Raw genomic sequence first — 21,751 nt, 5'->3', positions numbered from 1 at the left:
ATTTTGGATTTTGCAGTTGCTTTGCATGGAATTCTCTAAATTCTCACTGGAGATTTTTGAATACTACTGAGTGTAAATCAATATGTCTTGCTAAGACTTTTGAGTCTCATTTTTTCCAGATTCCAGAATAGGGTGGGGGTGAGGAGGGAGGTATTGTACCAGAACTTTCACCCTCTAAAATGGATAGTCAGAAAGCTTTGCTGGCATAGATATGACTGTCTCCATGCAGCTCCCCACCTTGTTTCTGTTTCTACGCAAATTGGACTTGTCCCATGGACTTCCAGTTGCTGACACCTACTCTAAAGTTTTGAGTTCTACACCGGTGTGTCCCCCACCTCTCTCTTTTTACTACTTCTGTGTGGATTTGCATTCCTCAGTTGAGCTGTTGAGTATGGGCATATAAAAGGCTGAGTGATTTAAAGAGACCCATACCCCTTCTGTCCTACAACAATTCAGAGAAAACTTCTATCTGAAAAGGCATAACAGAAATTTTGTTGTTGTTGTTGTTCAGTCGTTCAGTCGTGTCCGACTCTTCGTGACCCCATGGACCAGTGCATGCCAGGCACGCCTATCTTTCACTGCCTCTCGCAGTTTGGCCAAACTCATGTTGGTAGCTTTGAGAACACTGTCCAACCATCTCATCCTCAGTTGTCCCCTTCTCCTTGTGCCCTCCATCTTTCCCAACATCAGGGTCTTTTCTAGGGAGTCTTCTCTTTTCATGAGGTGGCCAAAGTACCGGTACTGGAGCCTCAACTTCAGGATCTGTCCTTCTAGCGAGCACCCAGGGCTGATTTCTTTAAGAATGGATAGGTTTGATCTTCTTGCAGTCCATGGGACTCTCAAGAGTCTCCTCCAGCACCATAATTCAAAAGCATCTTTATTCTTCAGCATTCAGTGTGGAGCAATGGACAAAAGAAATAATTGTTGTCAGATTCCTGTTGGTCCGTGAAACCTGCTCCTGGGAAAGAACGCGTGCTCCCGTTAAAGCCAGATTGCTACAGAACCCCCTTTCTGATACACTGCTGTCATTATTGTGCATTACTTGTACAGTAGGCAGGACCCTGATGACCCGCCTCAATCTGACAAAGTCCATGCGCTGAGCTGCTTTCACTGTGAAGAGAAATTGCCTGCTTCAGAGAGTGAGTCGCAGTAGGAAGAGAAGCGTTGAGATCCCAGCAGCAAGGCTGGCAAGGCAACACATCTCACAAGGAAACGAGGGCTACAAAGTGGGGAAGATACAATTCCTCAATGGATCTCTTCAAAACGATTTCTATATTGCTGACTTTATCACTGAGCAATTGAGGAGAAGAAGGGCACCTGTGTAGGTACCATTCAGCTGTGTCCCCCTCCCAAGCAGGAAAGCTTATGAACACCTAGAAGAACCCCATATGAACACTACGTAGTATGTACATAGTGATGCAGGGACTAAGATACAGTGGGATATAAGCCTTCCCAGGGGTGGGGGGTGGGGGAGGTGCTCCCTATGTGTTTCTGTGATTGATAGTGAGGCTCCTCCAGTGCCAGATCTACCCATTTTGTCACAGAGGGTAAAAGTGGGCTCTGCCTCCCCCACCCCACCCCCATTGTGAATAAACATTCATATAAACTTTTGCATTTTGCTTATTGTGGCAACTGGCAAACCTTAGGGTGGGAAAGTTTTGAGCAGATTCAAAACATAGCAAAATCTTCAACCTTTGAATTCATCATTTCCAAATACAATCTTGTAAAAATAATACTCTATCAATATGGAACTGAATGGTGCTTAACAAGGCATTTTGGGATGCAAAAGTCGGTGTTGCAGGGCTTACATTTGTTTCTGAAATGTGAAAATCAGCAGACAGGTTTTGTGTGCAATAGTATCTAGACTTTGTCTAAAATAACTGCCCTTGACTTCCATTGTTATCGCACATATTACAATGTAAACATCCCCAGTAGTATTTTTAAATTAAAATTTGTTTTCTATTTTCTGTTCAATTTTTCTTTCGTATGCTCAGCACTCCACAGAACAGGTGCTATTATTTCCGACATTGTGATCTGACAGACACATTGCATCTTTTGTCATTGTGATTAATATTTGTACCAAAAAAAGATGTTTCTGTGGTACTGACAGCCTGAGTGCAGTGCAAGAATTTCAACAGCATATTTAACAAAGCCTTCATAGCATGTAGAAACATGAAGGTGAAGAGTCAGAAAGTAGAGTGGGACTCTGCAGGGCAACCACTGTTCAGAAGGCATGAGTATAATGCATGAGCTCTTTGAGTGCAGCTTTCTCCCGATTGAAGTGCAGAGTGTTTGAGGACCGGGACATTTGCAGGGAAACCAAAATGCTTGTTTACAAAGCTATTGTACTACCAACCTTGCTGTACGCTTGTGAAACATGAACCACATATAAACACCATCTCCAACTCCCCGAAAGATTCCATCAACAGTGTCTCTGAAAATTTTTACCCATAACTTGGGAAGACAGGCAAACTAATGCCAGTGTACTGGAAGAAGCGAAGATCACCAGTGTTGAAGCAATGATTCTTCAACATCAACTTCGTTGAACTGGTCATGTTGTACGGATGCCTGATTATCCTCTTCCAAAGCAACTACTCTATTCCGAACTTAAAAAAAAAAAGTGGTATAAACACTGACAACTGGGAAACACGGGTTTGTGAGTGCTCCAATTAGAGAACAGCCTTTACCAAAGATGTCATGGGCTTTGAAGATGCTTGAACTCAGGATGAAAGGGAGAAACGTGCTAAGGAAAGCATGCTTGGCAAACCCTCACCATGATCAGCTCCTGCCCGGAAACCTATGTCTCCACTGTGGAAGGATGTGTGGATACAGAATTGACCTCCACAGTCACTTACAGACTCACTGTTAAAACTGTGTTTGTGGAAGACAATCTTACTTGGCTACGAATGATTGCCAAAGAAGAAGGCCATGTATTGCTCTCAGTGGGGAATCATTTCCTTGCCCTTCTCCTACACGATGGCTTCTGTCATCCCAGACATCCCCCCCCCCACACACAAAAATCCAAATCATGTAAGAACCAAGTTTTTGGAGTAAATGTTGGCCATCAGACTTAAAGGTCCTGACATGAAGAAAACACAGCCTTCAGGCACAAGGCTCTCACTTGTACATCTCCTTTGGCAGTCAATAGGCAGTCCTGGACAGGTAGCACTAGAATGTCTGCAGATTTTGATGGATATGAAGTTCCATCCTTATTTCCCGTAATCAAAGCATAATTTTCAAGTGAAAAACTTTGTCAATTACATCTACCAGTAGTTACAGAATTTAAATCTGTCTTGAAGAAGAAAGCGGGGGCAAGGCGGGGGTGGGGATGCCCTCTAATTTAAGCTGGTTAAAAGAGCTGCCTATGCTAAGAGTGAAGAAGTAATTCCAGGAGAGAGAAATGTGAAATTGGTCCAAAGGTCAGCTGCATCCAAAAATGCAGAATTGCTTCGTGAGAGCCTTAAAGCTACAGTAATTTGAGGCTTTTTCTTTTTGGACAGGAAGGATGTGACAGGAAGAGAAGGTGATGGGAGAGGGTTGAATTGGATTTCTCAAAGCTTTTTTATCCTCAGCAGAACTAATTCAGATGGGATTTGACAAAAACAGCCACTTAAGACTCCAGCTGGGTCTTGTCTACAAAAGTAATTTTGCAGAGCAGAAAGCTCTTTTTAAGAGAGATTGGGGGGGGGGGGCTCATCCTCTTTTTAACTACCCCTTTTCATTCCTATGAAAGAATGCCCCTTTTACACCAGACCAGAGACCATCTACACATTGAAAGCCTCTTCAGCAGACTTAGAATATGGAAAGATGATTATAGTTTTGGCTACCAAGAAGGTGTTCCACCATACATGTTGCTTCCAAATGCCAGGAGACTGTGCGGCCTGCTCTATGCATTCAGCACCACTAGTAGATCAGCCTTCACTGACCTGTCCAGGTGTTTTTGGACTACAACTCCCATCAGCACTAACCAACATGGCTAATAGGGATCGTGGAAGCTGTAGTCCAATAACATCTGGAGACCACAGATTCCCCAGCCTTGTCCTAGGTGATATACAATAGTGAAGCTGCCATTATCTCTGCGTGTGAAAGACAGCAATAGAAATTGTTCTCTCCGAACTTTCTGCTTTTGCTTTGAAAACAAGACAGCGAGTGATCAAGCTCACAGATCTCCCTCAACCTCTCATTAGCAAGACATCTAATTTTATACTAGATTGGAGCTGTTTGGTTACAGTATTTTAGGGACTGAGAGATTTGAGTTCCACTAAAGGCTGGCATGAGTTTGGCCAAATTGCGGGAGGCAGTGGAGGATAGGGGTGCCTGGCGTGCTCTGGTCCATGGGGTCACGAAGAGTCAGACACGACTGAATGACTGAACAAAGTCTGCCTTCATGACCTTGGGCAAATGATTTAATACAGTGGTGCCTCGCAAGACGAAATTAATTCGTTCTGCGAGTGCTGTCGTCTAGCGAAAATTTCGTCTTGCGAAGCACGGACGGGGGAAGAGCGGTTTGACGGGGGGAATCACGAAAATTTTTTGTCTTGCGAGTAGTGCACATAGGGAAATTTGTCTTGCGAGTCAGCCTTTCGTTAGCGAATGCCTTTCGTCTAGCGAGTTTTTCGTCTAGCGAGGCATTCGTCTTGCGAGGTACCACTGTACTTTGATATCTTTTTTAATGGGGAAAGGTTGTGGTGTAAACATTTCAACAATATAATTTATTTGCAAAACAACAACAACAACAACAACAACGAACCAAGCCAAAAGTATGAGCCTTTGAAGCCAGGCTCTTGGATGGTTTTATACTTGCTTCATTTCACAGTGAAGCTATTTTAAATAATTTCTCTAATACGTAGAAATCAACCTATTCGCACATGCAGATGCTTGGCTCTGAAGTGCTTGGCTCTCAAGCCATCGCTTGGCTACCAAGAGACCACTGGCTCATAGAAGCTCTCATTTCAGACTGCAGTGGGAGAGATGTTCCCTACTGTTTAGTCATTATCGCAGACCAACATTTTATTCTCCACAGGATGTATAGGCTTTTAGGTTGTTGTAACAGCTTTGATGGGTCCCATCACTGGTCCCATCACCTCCTGGCAAATAGAAGGGGAAGAAATGGAGGCAGTGAGAGATTTCACTTTCTTGGGCTCCATGATCACTGCAGATGGTGACAGCAGTCACGAAATTAGAAGACGCCTGCTTCTTGGGAGAAAAGCAATGACAAACCTAGACAGCATCTTAAAAAGCAAAGACATCACCTTGCCAACAAAGGTCCGTATAGTTAAAGCTATGGTTTTCCCAGTAGTAATGTATGGAAGTGAGAGCTGGACCATAAAGAAGGCGGATCGCTGAAGAATTGATACTTTTGAATTATGGTGCTGGAGGAGACTCTTGAGAGTCCCATGGACTGCAAGAAGATCAAACTTATCCATCCTTAAAGAAATCAGCCCTGAGTGCTCACTGGAAGGACAGATCCTGAAGTTGAGGCTCCAGTACTTTGGCCACCTCATGAGAAGAGAAGACTCCCTGGAAAAGATCCTGATGTTGGGAAAGATGGAGGGCACAAGGAGAAGGGGACGACAGAGGATGAGATGGTTGGACAGTGTTCTCGAAGCGACTAACAGGAGTTTGGCCAAACTGCGGGAGGCAGTGGAGGATAGGGGTGCCTGGCATGCTCTGGTCCATGGGGTCACAAAGAGTCGGACATGACTGAACAACAACTACAACAACAACAGCTTTGAATAAAAAAAAAGAAAGAAAGAGCAACTTTATGTAACTGCACCAAAGAGCCTTCTTTGAACCACGTTGTTTCATTATGAACAAAGCCCCATCACAAAAGCAGTGAGGGACCAACAACCTAACACTGAGAGATACACAACTAACTCCAAGGAATCAAAAGTAGAACAGGATACAGACCAAGATCCTGACCCCTTATATCTCTCCGTTTGACCCTTGAGGTCTTTGGGGGAGTAGCTGTTAGTGGCCCCCCCCCATGACTTGGATGCACAGCTCGTACCCACAAGGAGCTCGTACATTCAGTAGTGTGGGCCCAATTTTTTGGAAATCCCTTCCAGCTGAACTTCTAGTCGTTACTGAAGACTTATTCTTTTTTGTATCTCAGCAGGGCTTTTAAAATTGAACTCTGGTTTTATAGTTTGAATCGTTTTAGTCTAATTTACTAGGTTTCTTCTACATGACTGTGATCATGGAAGCCAATTTGTAGGGGCTGATGTTCCTTCACCCCCCCTAAAATATTTGAGAGGGCTGCCCCCCCCCAATTTGATGGGCATTGCCAATCAAATGGTGTGCATGTGCCACGTCTTGTGGGGTACGACTTACCTGCACCCCCAATATTTTATTCAAGTTGGCACCCCTGTTAGTAAGTGGTATATAAACTGATAAATAAATAAAATAAATAAGATATTTGTATATTGCTTATGGTGCATATGATATGTTTTGGAAACATAGGGGCCATTTCTGGGGAAGGCTCCAGTATGCAATAATGGGGAGCTTCATTCCCTTCAAATCTGTCTGCCCCACCCAGCAAATCTCTTGGCCTCTAGTCATGCTTTTCCATCTATATGCCCACATTGTCTCTCACTTACTTGAGCTTCCCTTCCCATCACAGTACAGTGCTCCCCGCCCCATTCAAAATAAAGCACGCTATCATCAATATTAATGGCTGAATAGTCTGTTGATATAAAATAAGTGAATGAGTGCCCAGGAGAGGAAATTTGATGTTATTTATTTACTAAACTGCAAACTATGAACCACTGCATATGATGGACAAGATCGCTCATGGGTTTGGGGGGGGCAGAGGGATGTCAAGCCTGCTCCCTGTGTTGTAGGTACACACCAGGTATGAGTAGCAGGTGGGGTTATCTCTCTTTGTACTGCTGGTGTCCACATCTGATAGAATTGCCTTCAAAGCCACATTTTCTTTGTTACAAACTAGGGCAGGCATAGGCAAACTCGGCCCTCCAGGTGTTTTTAGCCTACAACTCCCATGATCCCTAGCTAGCAGGGATGATGGGAACTGTAGTCCCAAAACATCTGGAGGGCCGAGTTTGCCTATGCCTGAACTAGGGCACCAGTTTTGCATTTACTTCTTCATTACCTCTTCTCTGTTCTCGTCTGTTCATTGAACAGTTTCCAGCCTTCAAACCCATGCAATAACTGCTCTGATTCAGCTAGCATAATTTACACTTGAGTCCCATTGTTCCATCACAGATAACAGAAGAGGTGGAAGGCTACTTCAGTCTCATCCACACCATACATTTAAAGCATATTGAAAGCACATGGCTCCCCTCAAAGAAATCAGGGAACTGAAGTTTACCTTTCATGGAGCTTAACGAACTGCGGATCCCAGGGTTTTTTATTTTATTTTCTTGTGGGGGACGGAGATGTGTGACAAACACAGGTACCACACCCATGCTGGAAAACCTTATGTACACATTTGCCTGTGATGGGTTCACATGTGGCTAGTTCACTGAATCATTGTGCGCATGTACCAAATTAAACTGCCGTTTGCCAAGTGTTCACTGTTATACAGAGTCCATGTGTAGCAAAAGGTCACCAAGGAAAGGCCTTTAGTAACATGAAGCTAAGCTGGTCTGGATCTGCTCAGTGTCTAGATGGGAAACCACCAGGTTTCTGCCTCAAGTCCCACCAATGCAGAAAGTGTGTGTGTATGATTCACGTGCACTTCACAGGACGGCACGCACAGAGAATGCTTATGGTTTTCCTACACAGAAGTTACATCTGTGTACAAAATCACTGCATGTAAAGCAGGGCTCATTAATGAGGAATTTGGACACCTCTCCTGCTGCGTTTAGGTCCTGTTCTTCTTGTGTAATAAATAGATTGGTAAGATTTGTGAGCCAAAGCAATCCCAAAGTTCTAGTTGTGCCAGAAACGTATGAAGAGCCCTGCAGGAGCAGAATGAAAGTCCATCTAGCACAGCATTCTGTAGCCAGCCATGGCCAGGCAGATGCTTCTGGGCTCTCTTAGCAGGCTCAGGAGAGGTAATCCCTGTTCCAAAGGAGTCACAATGAAAACACGGAGTAGTAGGGAAATAAGTATTTGTTTTCAGATTCAGGTTTGCTCAACATGTTATCATCAAACAAGATTAATTCAGCAGCTGCTCGGGTTCTCTGCTGTGGTCTGAACATTACGGAAGCTTCTCTCTTGAGAAATTCAGTTGTTCAGGAAGGCAGTTTATCATTTTAGAAGTTTGGACTCAAGGCTGGGAATACAAGGATTCAATCAACACTGAGCCATGAGTTCCATGGGCCAATTGCTGTATCACAGCCTAACCTACTCCACAGGGTTGTTGTGTGGATAAAAGGAGAAGTTGTCTGAAGTACATTGCTCTGGCTTCCAGGGGTCTGTGAACTGGGCAAAATTATGTGTGTGTTTATGTGCATTTTTCTGGGAGCAGGGTCCAGCCTTTATCAAATTCTCAAAGACGTTTGTGACCCCCCCCCCAAAAAAGGGTAAGAACCACTGCCTTACATGAAGGATGTATGAATGTCTTGCCATGGAGTGTATTTATGGGGGAGCCAAATTAATATTTTATAGGAAGGAAATAGGATCTTCCTCTGTATTATAAACCTCAACGCTCCTTCAAACTGTAGCAACTGCAGATGAAAGTTAACAGATAAATTACACAGTACCACATTTCTTTTTAACTGATTCAGGTTTCTAGCCTTGAGAAAGTGACTAGGCCATGGTCACATTTCCTGATTACCAATGTGTACATTGGTAATGTATTTTTCATTATTTGTTTGTTCGTTCCCATTTTACACTGTAGGAAATCAGGTAAAAATAATGAAATTGGGGGCAGGGGGTGGAATCCAATTTTGTGCTGTATGTCAAAACTTGAAATAAGGTATCCTGTTTGCAAAACATTAGAAGAAAAAGTATGTTGGAAAGAAACCCATGAAATATAGTGAAACATCAGAATAACTTTTGCAAGCCTTGGACAATTTACTGTTGCGGAAGCCACAACAGGAGAGTGTTTGGGGATTATTATTTCTGTTTAATTAGCTGCTATCTGGGTAAAACAAAATTATGCATTAACTTTAGTATTTTGAGTGCTCAGGTTTTCCGAAGTGGGTGATGGGTTCAGTTTCAACTCCTGAAATGCAAGGCTCTAAAAACCACACTGGCAGGAATGTACCATATTTTTCGCGCCATAGGGCGCACCGGACCATAGGACGCACATCGTTTTTAGAGGAGGAAACAATAAAAAAAATTAATTTTTCTGGTTTTCCTCCTCTAAAAGCCCTGTTTTTTTGAGGATCAGCTAAAGGTTTTGCAGCTTTTTTTTTTGCAAAGGGGGAAAAGCAAAGCTCCTTTTGCAAAGGGGGAAAAGCAAAGAGGAAAAGCCCCGTTTTTATGAGGTTCAACTCACATTTCTGCAGCTTCTAAAAGAAAGGGAGCCTTTTCTACAGTTTCCAGACAGATAATCTAATCAGCCAGTCACATGTCGCTGGGGAAACAAACAACCTCCCTCTGCAGCACATTCAACAATGGAGGACGGGGCTGAAAGGGAGCCGGGACTCTTATCTCTCTCCCGATCTCTTGCTGATCAGCTGCTGAGCGGGGTCCTTTCAACACCCCCTTTTCTCTTTGTAAAATAAAAAGCACGATCCTCTTTTGGCCCCTGGGCAATTCAGCTCCAGGGACCCACCATTCTCTCCCTAAGACGCACAGATATTTCCCCTTACTTTTTAGAAGGAAAAAAGTGTGTCTTATGGAGGAAAAAATACGGTATTTTAAGCAGATCCTTACCCAGCACAGAAGCCGTTCCACTTATCAGCAACCTCCTATCCCCTCTTCCAACAAAATTCTAGCCACTCTCACCTTTGTTTGCATTCCGCTGGGCATCTGCTGCTCCTGAGACTCGATACAGTAAGCATGGCACAGTTTTGCTGCTAGTAAGGACAGCAGCACTGTCAGCAGGAGTGGAGTCTTCATTCTCTTTTCCTGGGGGAGGGACAGCTTGGGAAGGGTAGCGGTGGGAGAGGGTTCAGAAAGAGAGAGAAAGCGGGAGAATATCAGCATGAAAAAATGGAAACTGTAAGGTGTGGAGGGAGCACAGGAGTACCAACATACATATCCCTTCATCTTGGAAAGAAAAAGAAAGCAGATAAATAATAGCAAGCACTTTTGTGTGGGACTTTAATTAGCACACTGCCATTTTCACGCTTCAGATTTGTAAGAGGAACAAGAGGTCATTGCCTATTATACCCTTATAAGTACTACAAAATGGCTGGCCAATTAATTTCTGGGAAAGCTAGCACTTTGTTTTTTTTTTAAAAAAAGATTATACTGAATCCTCTCTAAAGCTAGAAACAGAACACCACCATACTTTACCTGTCAAACATGTTTACTGCATATGCAAACCTGGTTATTTCCTACAGCAAGACACATGAACTGCGGACAACATTTGTGAGTGTTTAAATTTCTTTTAAATGAAAATGTCACATCAGGCAGCCCCACCTACAAAAAGGCTCCCATTCTCTTTCATTAAATTAAAAAAAAAAAATATCAAGTTACTGAAACGGAATCTGATAGTGATGTGAAGTTACTCTTGTTGCTCCACAGAAATAGTTTCTCTGCACAGCCTTAGAAGACAATAAAGCAATGCTTTCTTAGCTACCTCCCTTCTTTGAACTCTTACACTTAAATTCCACCTCTGCTGCTCTCTTTGCACACAATCAAAATGTTGCTTTCTGTCTCCTACTCAGGAACAGAACGAATCAAACTGAAATTACCTACCTAGTGGCATGCAATCTGGACTCACAGATTATGGCATTTGATACAACCCAATATAATATTTGTATTAACCTTTATCAGCCAGACATATCCTCTCTACTGAAGACAAGGGCATAACTTCCCCAGCCAATCAGCCCATGTGTCAGAATTTGGAACCCATCACTGGATTAACAAGCCTAGGTTAATTGTGGGCACAATCTAATAAAACCACCATGGATCAAGAACGCTGTCTGCCCTGATATTTAATTAAGAAGGTACAGTCTCAGCTGGCTTCATTGGCCACAGTAAGATAAAAAAGGTCTCCTTGGTAGCAGGAAACATTTGGTACACTGGCCACAATTGTTTGGAAATTATTTAAAAGATGCATATGCTTCTTTTCAGCTTATGCTCTGAACATAGCTGTCAACTTTTCCCTTTTCTTGCGAGTAATCCTATTCGGAATAAGGGAATTTCCCTTAAAAGGGGGGAAAGTTGACAGCTATGGCTCTGAAGTGATATGCAAGCAATAATATAAAAGCAATTAGAATATAAATAATAAAATAAACTAAAGTGAAACAAGATTCGATACAAAAGCATCAACAGCAGAAAATTGGAAAGGGACTGACTTCCAACGGGACAGCAAAACAAGATTCATTTCATTAAAGAGGCAAATGAATGGACAGCCCACAGAAGCATTGGAAGCAAACTAGTACAGTAACCAACTCAGTTGTTTCAGCACAGGCTCATATTTGTTACCAGCCAAGCAACAGGATTCTGCACCCCGTGAGTATGCCAACACAGGGGGCATTGCAAGAATCTCATCTGGTGACTTGCATGTACCTCATGTAAAATATATGAAGTAGGATTTCTACTCTGGTGGATTTAAAATATTGTGTTCCTAATTAAGCTTCAGAATAAAGTCCTTAATAAGCTAGCAGCAGCTTGCAAATTCAGGTTTGCTGATGAGGTGGTGAAATTTACGCCATTGTTCCTAGCTAAGAGGGTGTCACTGGCTGGAGGCCACTATACAACACCAAAGCTGGACTGTAGCACCAGCAAGGAGAGAAGAAGAAGAGTTTGGATTTGATATCCCACTTTATCACTACCCGAAGGAGTCTCAAAGCGGCTAACATTCTCCTTTCCCTTCCTCCCCCACAACAAACACTCTGTGAGGTGAGTGGGGCTGAGAGACTTCAGAGAAGTGTGACTAGCCCAAGGTCACCCAGCAGCTGCATGTGGAGGAGTGGAGACACGAACCCGGTTCCCCAGATTACGAGTCCACCACTCTTAACCACTACACCACACTGGCTCAGTTTATGAATTCTGTTTGGATGCACCATGATAAGCTTTTTGCCTTACTGATTGTGCTCCTGAACAGATGACAATGTGGGCAGGTGTGGAATCCCTGTGCATGGCAAGGGGGAAGTAATAAACAAATAATTTAAAATTTTAAAATTTAAGAAGGGAAATGGGTCATTTTGCCCTTTTCTAAGACGCAGATGGGTGCCTAAAATGCACTTGGGTGACTGCAATGTGCTCTGCCTTTTTGAAGTTGCCGCTGGTGCAAAATGCAGCAGCCTGAGAGAGGCATGTCACAGGGCACATGCATTATTCTCATTTTGGTTCCAGAGTTCGAAACTCCCATTGTTCATTTTGCGACAGGGAATTTCATTAGCGCAAGTAGCTTCTGAGCTCTGGCTGCACCTAAGATTTCAGATTAAAACTGCAGAGTGGAAGGAAAGGAGGGCCCTTTTCTGCCTCCCCACTTCTAGCTACTCTCTGGAGACTGGAGACCCTCTTAAGAATATTAGGGGGGGTGGGCAGGGAAAGGACTAGACCATGTGAAAAAAATTAACATAATGTTTTAGCTGCCGTTCGTTCATTTTCAGCTTTATATCCTTGTTATAAAAATAGCATGCCTAGATATTCCATTGTTCCAGTTACAGGTAAGTAGCTGTGTTGGTCAAAACAAAACAAAAAACAAAAAACAAAATAAAAAAACAAAACAAAACAAAACAAAATAAAAAAATAAAAAAATCCTTCCAGTAGCACCTAGATATTCCATTGTTGTGCCGATAACCTAGGTTCAATGTGCCATTTAGCTCCTAGCTTTCATATCTCAGATTCAACCACTGTGGCTGCCTGTTTCCTTCTGGAACTCATTACAAAGTGCTGATAGTTAACCTTTAAAGCCCTTTAAAATCTGGGACCAATCTTTTTAGACAAGGAAGCCCAGCGAGGGCATTGGTCTCCTCCATGGCACCCACATGATACGTTCCCCACTTTAAGTCTACCCAGCTTCCTTCCAGAAACAAGGGGAAATGTGGCTTGTAAAGGAAGCTAATAGATAGTAACTTTTAAATCTGCTGGCTACTATTACTGTCTTCCTGTCAGGTTTTATATGGTTACACATTATTTCAGTATTTTATTATTTGTAACTGTTTGCAACTTTGGAGGCAGCAGACAGAGAATACAGCTTAAAATGTTTTATATGAATAAAATAGTTGTAAACAAGATTAATCGTTTTTACATTTCCTCCTGCATGTTTTTTTTTCCTTTTTATCACTTACTTTCCCATTTTCAGTTTCAAAGCTTTTCTAAACTCATCTCAACCAGGATTACAAACTTTTCTGTGAGTTTACACACACAAAGAATGCTTTCAAAAACAGAATGCAGTGTTAAAACTGGTGAGGTAACATATCTTTATTCAGCTAGCTATTTAACCATAAGTATATACTGCTTGATTGTAAAAAGGACCTCTAGGTGGATTACAAAAACTTGGAGGTACAGTAGCAATGGTTCACAGTAACCCAAATCAGATTATTAGCATTCTCTAATGCAGGGTTAGTCAATGTGGTGGCCTCCAGATGATGTTGGACAACAACTCCCATCAGCCCCAGCAGGATGGCCAATTTTCAGGGTTGATGGGCGCTGGAGTCCAACACCATATGGAAGGTACCAGGTGGGCTGATAAGCTCTTGTGTATGTCTGACGAGTGTGAATATGCAACATTACACACTGAAAATTATTCATTTATTTATAGAAGTATTTATATACCGTGGTACCTCGGGTTAAGAACTTAATTCGTTCTGGAGGTCCGTTCTTAACCTGAAACTGTTCTTAACCTGTCCTGAAGTACCACTTTAGCTAATGGGGCCTCCCACAGCCGCCACGCCGCCGCTGCCGCATGATTTCTGTTCTCACCCTGAAGCGAAGTTCTTAACCCGAGGTACTATTTCTGGGTTAGCGGAGTCTGTAACCTGAAGTGTCTGTAACCTGAAGCGTCTGTAACCCGAGGTACCACTGTACTGCCCTTTTGCAAAACACCAGGGTGATGTGCAGGAACATAAAATCATATTAAAGCAATGCAGAATGATAAATCAAGTGGGTGGCTACTCAAGAGATATTATAAACAACCGTATAAACTGTCAGCATAAAATAAGTTATTTATTTATAAAATAATTATAAATTAAACGCACAATGATGCCAGATTATCAATATTCACATATGGATACTGTCATTCACCAAACTCCAGGCAATAACTACAACGTATATGCATGTACACATACTCACCCTTGCACACAATCCTTAAAAACTCAATTCCCAATTCCTTACACCTATGGTGTTTTAATTTAAGCACCATGTAATGTATATAGATGCACATAGAAATGTGTAAATGTCATCATCATTAAAGGGACAAAACGTATATAAGGATAACTTTGCCAAAAACCCACCAGCAATCCCTATTTCAGACATGATGTTAAGACAAGGATTGTAGTTTGTAGTCTGGGGTTCAGCCTCTAACACCCCCATTTAAAGGATCTCTGGCAAAACCTGAAAAAGCCTCTGCCTTAGTCTTTGAGCTAATTTCAGCCAGAACGTTATGACTCTGCGCAAGACAATTTCATACATTTACAATTCCAGGCCATTTTCTTAAGCAGGATAACAGGAGAGATGGAATGACAGCTTTTACTAATGTTCTTAAATTATTTTGTCCAAATATTAAATTATTTTGTAAAAAAAAAAGTATTCTTTTATTAAAAGGCTAGTACAACTATATTTTAAATCAAGCATATGCATGCAAACAACTTACCTCCCCCGCATATGTACATTTCTATGAAAAAGCAGGGCCAGAGCCAGACTTAAAGGGGACTCTCAGCCCAGTGCTGCTGACAAGTCCCTCACCGCTCCAGACTAGGGCAGGACTCTTTCCCATTTCTGCATGCAGTGATAGCAATGTGCCTCTCTCACTGGGTCACCCCATTCTCCCAACATTGTCCCTGCCCCAAACCAGGACAGGACACCTGTCCTGTTTGCCACCACACATAGGGAGAGCACCAGCACAACTTCCCCTTATTCTGGGCTGCCACTCACCATCCTCCCTGCCAGTTCCACCTCCTGGCCCCAGTATATTTGGGAATGAATTTTATACCTCTATAGGCCAGGGCAATGCATTTTTCGTTATTAAACTTAGTGGGTGGTGACCAGGGGCTTAGCAAGGTAAATTTTTTGTCCGTCCCCCCCCCCCCCGGCATGGGAAGGTCAGGTGGTACCTGGTGCGGAAAATTTCTTGTCAACCCCCCCATTGATTCCCCCCCCTGCAAAAAAATGGTTTTACATTATTTCATATTTTCTTACAAAGGAATAATAACAAGTAATAATAATAATAAACTTTTATTTATATCCCATACTCCCCAGCCAAAGTCGGGCTCAGGGTGGTTAACATCAGATACATAACATTGGTATAAAATCAAACAATAATTAAATTACCTTCTAAAAACATCTCGAAATCAAATTAAAGTCTAATTAGATGGCTTTCCACAGGGTTAGGGTTGATGAACAGTAAGTGTTCTCTGAACTGAAATTTCAGCCTTTATAGGAAAACAGCCAAGTGAACAGCTATTTTGGTGGAGGAGGGTCAAGATATTAACCGATATGCATGAAATTTCATATATAGCTATATAATCCCTAGTATAGTAAGATAAGACCTTCGGAGCAGGCATTTTCAAAAAAAACAAAAACAAATTTTCCTTCATAATTTGTCACCCCCTCCATTATGGAACTTGGGGCAGCCCGCCCCCCCCTTTGCTATGCCCCTGGTGGTGACTGCAAAGGGGAGCCAAGGTTGCTCCCATTCAAAAGTAGTTCTAGATGCCTAGTAAGGTGGGTGGCGGGTGGCAGGGCAGGCTGGTGATGGGCCTTCTGATCCTCTGGAGTCCTTAGCCAGTGCCCAACTGGGCTGCCCGCTGGTGTTGAGCTTGTGCACGTGTCTTTGTTCATAGGAAAGGTGTTATGAAAGTGCCCCATATAATGCATAGCAATTGCTTCTTACCGGTCCTTTAAAAATGCAACCCTAATTCTAAATAGCCGATAGTCATGAGATCCTTGGAGAGGAGAGAGCATGCAAGGGCTGATGACTTTGGCTGCCATCCTGTTATTCTGAACATAAGGAGCCTAACTTTGAGGATTGCAGTCTTTACATAACTGCAGTGTGCAATTACATAGATGCTCTTACACATCTTGATCCATGCTTATCAATATATTCACATTACATGGATGCATACATATGCCTGCTTACTGTATGCATTGTGTATGCCATACTAAACAAACACACTGTTATTTAAAAAGTTTTCTCTCACACACACACTCCTTCCTGCACCCATATTGCTGCTTGTTCCTAGATATTGTCCCAGCATATTGATACAACAAACTTAGTTGGTCTCTAAGGTGCTACTGGAAGGATTTGTTTGTTTGTTTGTTTTGACTATGGCAGACCAACACGGCTACCTACCTGTAACCAGCACATTGATGTTCACCCTCATGCTATCTTGGCCTTGGTCAGCCATCTAATGCCACTTGGACATTTGCTTATACACATACCTGAAGCAGAAGTGTGTTATGTCTGAAATGAGGTACTGTAATCCATGGAGAAATACCCCCAAATATACCAGATTAAAGGCGGTATTCAAAACTTACTTGCTTGGTCTGATGCCAAGTGTTTTCTCCATTAAAGGAAAATCATTTGGTAAACTAACAGTTCACCTCCCCACACTTACAGCAAAATTGCTATAACCCTGAAAATAGCAGCCCCACTCATTTACACTGAAAAACAGTTCCTACCAAAAGAGAAGCTGTTGTTGTTGTTGTTGTTGTTCAGTCGTTCCCGACTCTTCGTGACCCCATGGACCAGAGCACGCCAGGCACGCCTATCCTTCACTGCCTCTCGCAGTTTGGCCAAACTCATGTTAGTAGCTTCGAGAACACCACCCAACCATCTCATCCTTTGTCGTCCCCTTCTCCTTGTGCCCTCCATCTTTCCCAACATCAGGGTCTTTTCTAGCTACTCCTCTAAAATGCAGCCAGTCTGTTAGCAAACAGTTAACTTGCACAAAGTTTCAGCAGCTGTCCTGCCAGAGATGCAAGGTAGTAGTAAACTGGGCACTCAGCAGCACTTGATCCTGCCTACCAAACAGTTCATCCTTGCATGTTTAGACCTTTAACCCTCCCCAAATGAATTCACACCAGAGACAGATATTTGGTTTGGTTTTGGGCAGAATTTAGGCCACAACTTTATTGATTACAACCAAGTGAGTGGTTGCATAGGTTCTGGTTCGACTATCTCCCTGCACCCCTGCAGGCAGCCCTGTCCCAGAGCTAGGTTCGTGGGACAGAAAAGGATGAACACCAGGGACAGCTGCTGGTAGGGGTACCCCTATCAGCCGTCCTGATGTCCCCTGGACTCGGGCACTGGCCGGACCCTTGCGGGGACCGACAACCATTGAGTCTCTGGATTCCTGTGCCGGAATATCGTGCATTTTCATAGGCGTGGCCACATCACCTGAAATCTGAGTTGAATGTATGTCTCTTCGGCAAAGCAAAGGGGTCCTCATATACCCTGGATGCTACAGCATCTTTTAAAGGTAAAGGTACCCCTGACTATTAGGTCCAGTCGTGTACGACTCTGGGTTTGCGCGCTCATCTTGCTCTATAGGCTGAAGGAGCCGGCGTTTGTCCGCAGACAGCTTCTGGGTCATGTGGCCAGCATGACTAAGCCACTACTGGTGAGCCAGAGCAGCACACGGAAATGCCATTTACCTGCCCACCAGAGCGGTACCTATTTATCTACTTGCACTTTGACATGCTTTCGAACTGCTAGGTGAGCAGGAGCTGGGAGCGAACAATGGGAGCTCACCCCGTTATGGGGATACGAACTGCCGACCTTCTGATCAGCAAGCCCCTAGGGCTCTGTGGTTTAGACCACAGTGCCACCCACGTTCCGACAGCACCACCTCTATGTAAATACAGTGGTACCTCGGGTTAAGAACTTAATTCATTCTGGAGGTCCGTTCTTAACCTGAAACTGTTCTTAACCTGAAGCATCACATTAGCTAATGGGACCTCCCGCTGCCACTGCGCCACCAGAGCACAATTTCTGTTCTTATCCTGAAGCAAAGTTCTTAACATGAAGCATTATTTCTGGGTTAGCGGAGTACGGTATGTAACCTGAAGCGCATGTAAAACTGAACCGTATGTAACCTGAGGTACCGTGTCTCTCCTAAAATAAGACATAGCCATAAAATAAGCCATAGCAGGATTTCTATGCATTTGCGAAATATAAGCCGTTCCCTGAAAATAAGGCATACCCCAAAAATAAGCCATAGTGACGGCTGCACCATTGGGGTGCCCTGATCCAACATCGAGGTCGTAAACCCCCTTGTCGATATGGACTCTAAAAGGAGATTGCGCTGTTATCCCTGGGGTAACTTGGTTCATTGGTCAGACAAATAAATAATTAGTTGCTGGGTCTCATGTAGAAACTTTGGTCTGTTAATCTTGATATAGTTAATTTCATTAAAACAGCCTGGAGAGGCGTGGCTATGCAGCGTACCGATGCAATGCGGTTAAAATAAGACATCCCCTGAAAATAAGCCATACTGTGTTTTGTTGGGGGGGGGGAATATAAGACGGTGTCTTATTTTAGGAGAAACACAGCACAACTGTAATACCTCCAGTGAATGACAGGCTACTACCTCCCAAGGCAGTCCACTCCCCAGACAAACAGTCATTTTTTCTACTATTTAGCTGAAATCTGCTTCCCTACCATTTCCACCCATAAATTCTAGCCCAAACCCTCCGGTGCAAGAGAGAGAGGAATTCTGCTTGGTCTTCTGTGCAGCAGTTCTTCAGGTATTTGAAGAAGACTGTTATCACGTCTCCCCTTAAGCTTCTCTTCTCCAGGTATATGAGGAGGACACCTCTGCCTGGACATGCCCTTCCCTCTCTGCTACACATGCACATGGCGTCTTCGTATTCTGTGGCAATTGATTCAAAACGACTGATTCCCACCCACTGGTTCCATACTATGCCTCTCAGGCACATTTGAAGCATGTTCTTTCCCTCAAAGAATTCTGGGCACTGTGGTTTGGTAAGGGTTCCTGGCAATTGCAACTGGGGGGGGGGGTAAAACTACAGTGCCCAGAATTCTTTGAGGGAAAAGCATGTCCCTCAAAAGTGCCCTCAATGTGTAGTGGCAGCCTCAGAGCCACTCATGCAGATTAGAACCCACATTTCCCCACACTTTGGAGCAACCATAAACCTCTGCTAATGGAGAATAAAGCAATGACAAACCTAGACAGCATCTTAAAAAGCAAAGACATCACCTTGCTGACAAAGGTCCGTATAGTTAAAGCTATGGTTTTCCCAGTAGTAATGTACGGAAGTGAGAGCTGGACCATCAAGAAGGCTGATCGCCGAAGAATTGATGCTTTTGAATTATGGTGCTGGAGGAGACTTGAGAGTCCCATGGAATGCAAGAAGATCAAACCTATCCATCCTTAAAGAAATCAGGCCTGAGTGCTCACTAGAAGGACAGATCCTGAAGTTGAGGCTCCAGTACTTTGGCCACCTCATGAGAAGAGAAGAATCCCTTGAAAAGACCCTGATGTTGGGAAAGATGGAGGGCACAAGGAGAAGGGGACGACAGAGGATGAGATGGTTGGACAGTGTTCTTGAAGCTACTAACATGAGTTTGGCCAAACTGCGAGAGGCAGTGGAGGATAGGCGTGCCTGGCGTGCTCTGGTCCATGGGGTCACGAAGAGTCGGACACGACTGAACAACAACAAATGGAGAATATGGCAGGATGGCTAGCAGTTTTTAGGAAGCGACTAATTTGTGTTTCTCCCTTTATTAAGCATCACTCAGCAATCTCAAATGCATGCTGAACCAGAGAATATGACAGGGAGATCAATGAGTCGCATTCGCACAAACCCAAACCCAAACACACACACACACACACACACACACACCCGCCCTCTGCCTTGAGCAAATTATTTTGCAAGCGGAAATTCAACAGGTGGAGCTTTCCTCATGACAGAAACTCAGGGATGGGAAAACTTCTGTCGAATTTTTGCCCTGTGCTCTACACAGTATATTATTATTATTATTATTATTATTATTATTATTATTACTGTATTACTACACAGTATTGGTTCAAAAGCTCCGAAAGCCTCGTCAGGAGGAGAAAGTGGCAGTACTCTTAGAAGATCCGGTCTCCCTGTTAAACGAAGTTAGGTGAGCTCTAAAACTGTTTGCCCCACACTTTATGGATACACACCCAACCCATTTCCCGCACTTTGGGGTATGCCGCCCCCTCCCCGCCCCCCCCTCTCCCAACCACGAGTTGGGGCCGTGAGAATCACCCACCTGGCGGAGGAGGGCGATTTGGCGGGAAGTCCGCGGCGCGCGCTCTCGCGCGGACGGCAAGCGCTGCCTCGGCTGAGGGCGGCTGCAGCGAAGGACGGCGCTGCTCTCCGAGCGCCTTTTCGGCCCCCGCTCGCGCGGCAGGTGAAGAAGAAGCAAGCTCGAGGTGAAGAAGAAGCAAGCGCGCTCGAAGTCGGAGGAGCCGCGGCGAAGAGTGAGTGCCTCGCCGCCCGTCCGCCGCGCCACTTTAATAAGAGGCTGGCTGCCGGGGATTGGAGAGCGCCTCTCGGGGAGGGCGGGGGACGGGTCTGGGAGCGGCGCCCCCTTCCTGCCCACGCGCCGCCTGCGCGCGCGCCTTCCAGCCCCCCACCCGCACCCGCACCCCACGAAACCCCAGGCGCGGAAAGGAGGCGCGCGCGCGCACGGAGGGGGAGGTGTGTGGAATGCGCAGGGATACTTTGCGCCGTTAGCTCACCTTGTAGAAGTGGAGAAAAGGGCAAATGATGACCAAGGGCCCGGAACAACTCGCCCGTGAAGAAGGCTCGTCGTAGGAGAGGACCTGGTAAGAGGTCCGTAAGATAAAGCATGGCAGTGTGGTGTAGTGGTTAAGAGCGGTAGACTCGTAATCTGGGGAACCGGGTTCGCGTCTCCGCTCCTCCACATGCAGCTGCTGGGTGACCTTGGGCCAGTCACACTTCTCTGAAGTCCCTCAGCCCCACTCACCTCACAGAGTGCTTGTTGTGGGGAAGGAAGGGAAAGGAGAATGTTAGCTGCTTTGAGACTCCTTCAGGTAGTGAAAAGCGGGATATCAAATCCAAACTCTTCTTCTTCTTCTACAGAGGAATCATAGAATTGTAGTGAATGGAAAGGACCACGAGGGTCATCTGGTCCGATCCCCTGCAAAGCAGGAATCTTTTGCCCAACAACATGGGGCTCAAACCCTGGACCCCGAGACGAAGGTTCTCATGTCTATCTAAGTGAGTGATCCCAAGTGGCAAGAGGTAAACATTTCTCCCTCTGCCGTGGTGGTGACACCAGCAGGACCCATGGCCATTAAAGGAAGCCGAATGCTGGAAGGCACACCAAAATGAAAGGCAGTTCTTCACACAGTGCATGGTTGAGCTATTATTTGCTTATTTGTGACACTTCTGTCCCACTTCTCCTCCAAAGCAAAGCTTCAGGTGGCCCGGCCGACATGGTTTCCCCCCCCTCTCCATTTCTGTCTTCACAACAACCCTGTGAGGTAGGTTAGGCTGAGAGTCTGTGACTGGCCCAAGGTCACTCAGTGAACCTGGT

General features: G+C 44.4%; 1 protein-coding gene across 3 annotated transcripts in view; it reads right to left on the bottom strand.

Moving 5' to 3' along the window:
• TAC3 (tachykinin precursor 3) overlaps window positions 1-20,528 on the bottom strand; it is a 34,788-nt gene extending 14,260 nt beyond the window's left edge. For 2 of the 3 annotated variants that reach the window (XM_033138419.1, XM_033138420.1), the window contains exons 1-2: window positions 20,459-20,528; window positions 9,862-9,999 (exon numbers count right to left, since the gene is read on the bottom strand). In XM_033138419.1, the coding sequence (XP_032994310.1) occupies window positions 9,862-9,975 (114 nt within the window). In that variant the 5' untranslated portion in view covers window positions 9,976-9,999; window positions 20,459-20,528. The remainder of the gene's footprint in view (window positions 1-9,861; window positions 10,000-20,458) is intronic. The other variant, XM_033138418.1, reaches the window with a different exon arrangement.
• Window positions 20,529-21,751: the final 1,223 nt, after the last annotated feature.

The sequence above is a fragment of the Lacerta agilis genome, chromosome 2 (assembly GCF_009819535.1).
Source record: "Lacerta agilis isolate rLacAgi1 chromosome 2, rLacAgi1.pri, whole genome shotgun sequence".
NCBI lineage: Eukaryota > Metazoa > Chordata > Lepidosauria > Squamata > Lacertidae > Lacerta > Lacerta agilis.
The sequence above is the reverse complement of the archived record's forward strand: the minus strand, read 5'-3'. Positions and strand labels throughout refer to the sequence as shown.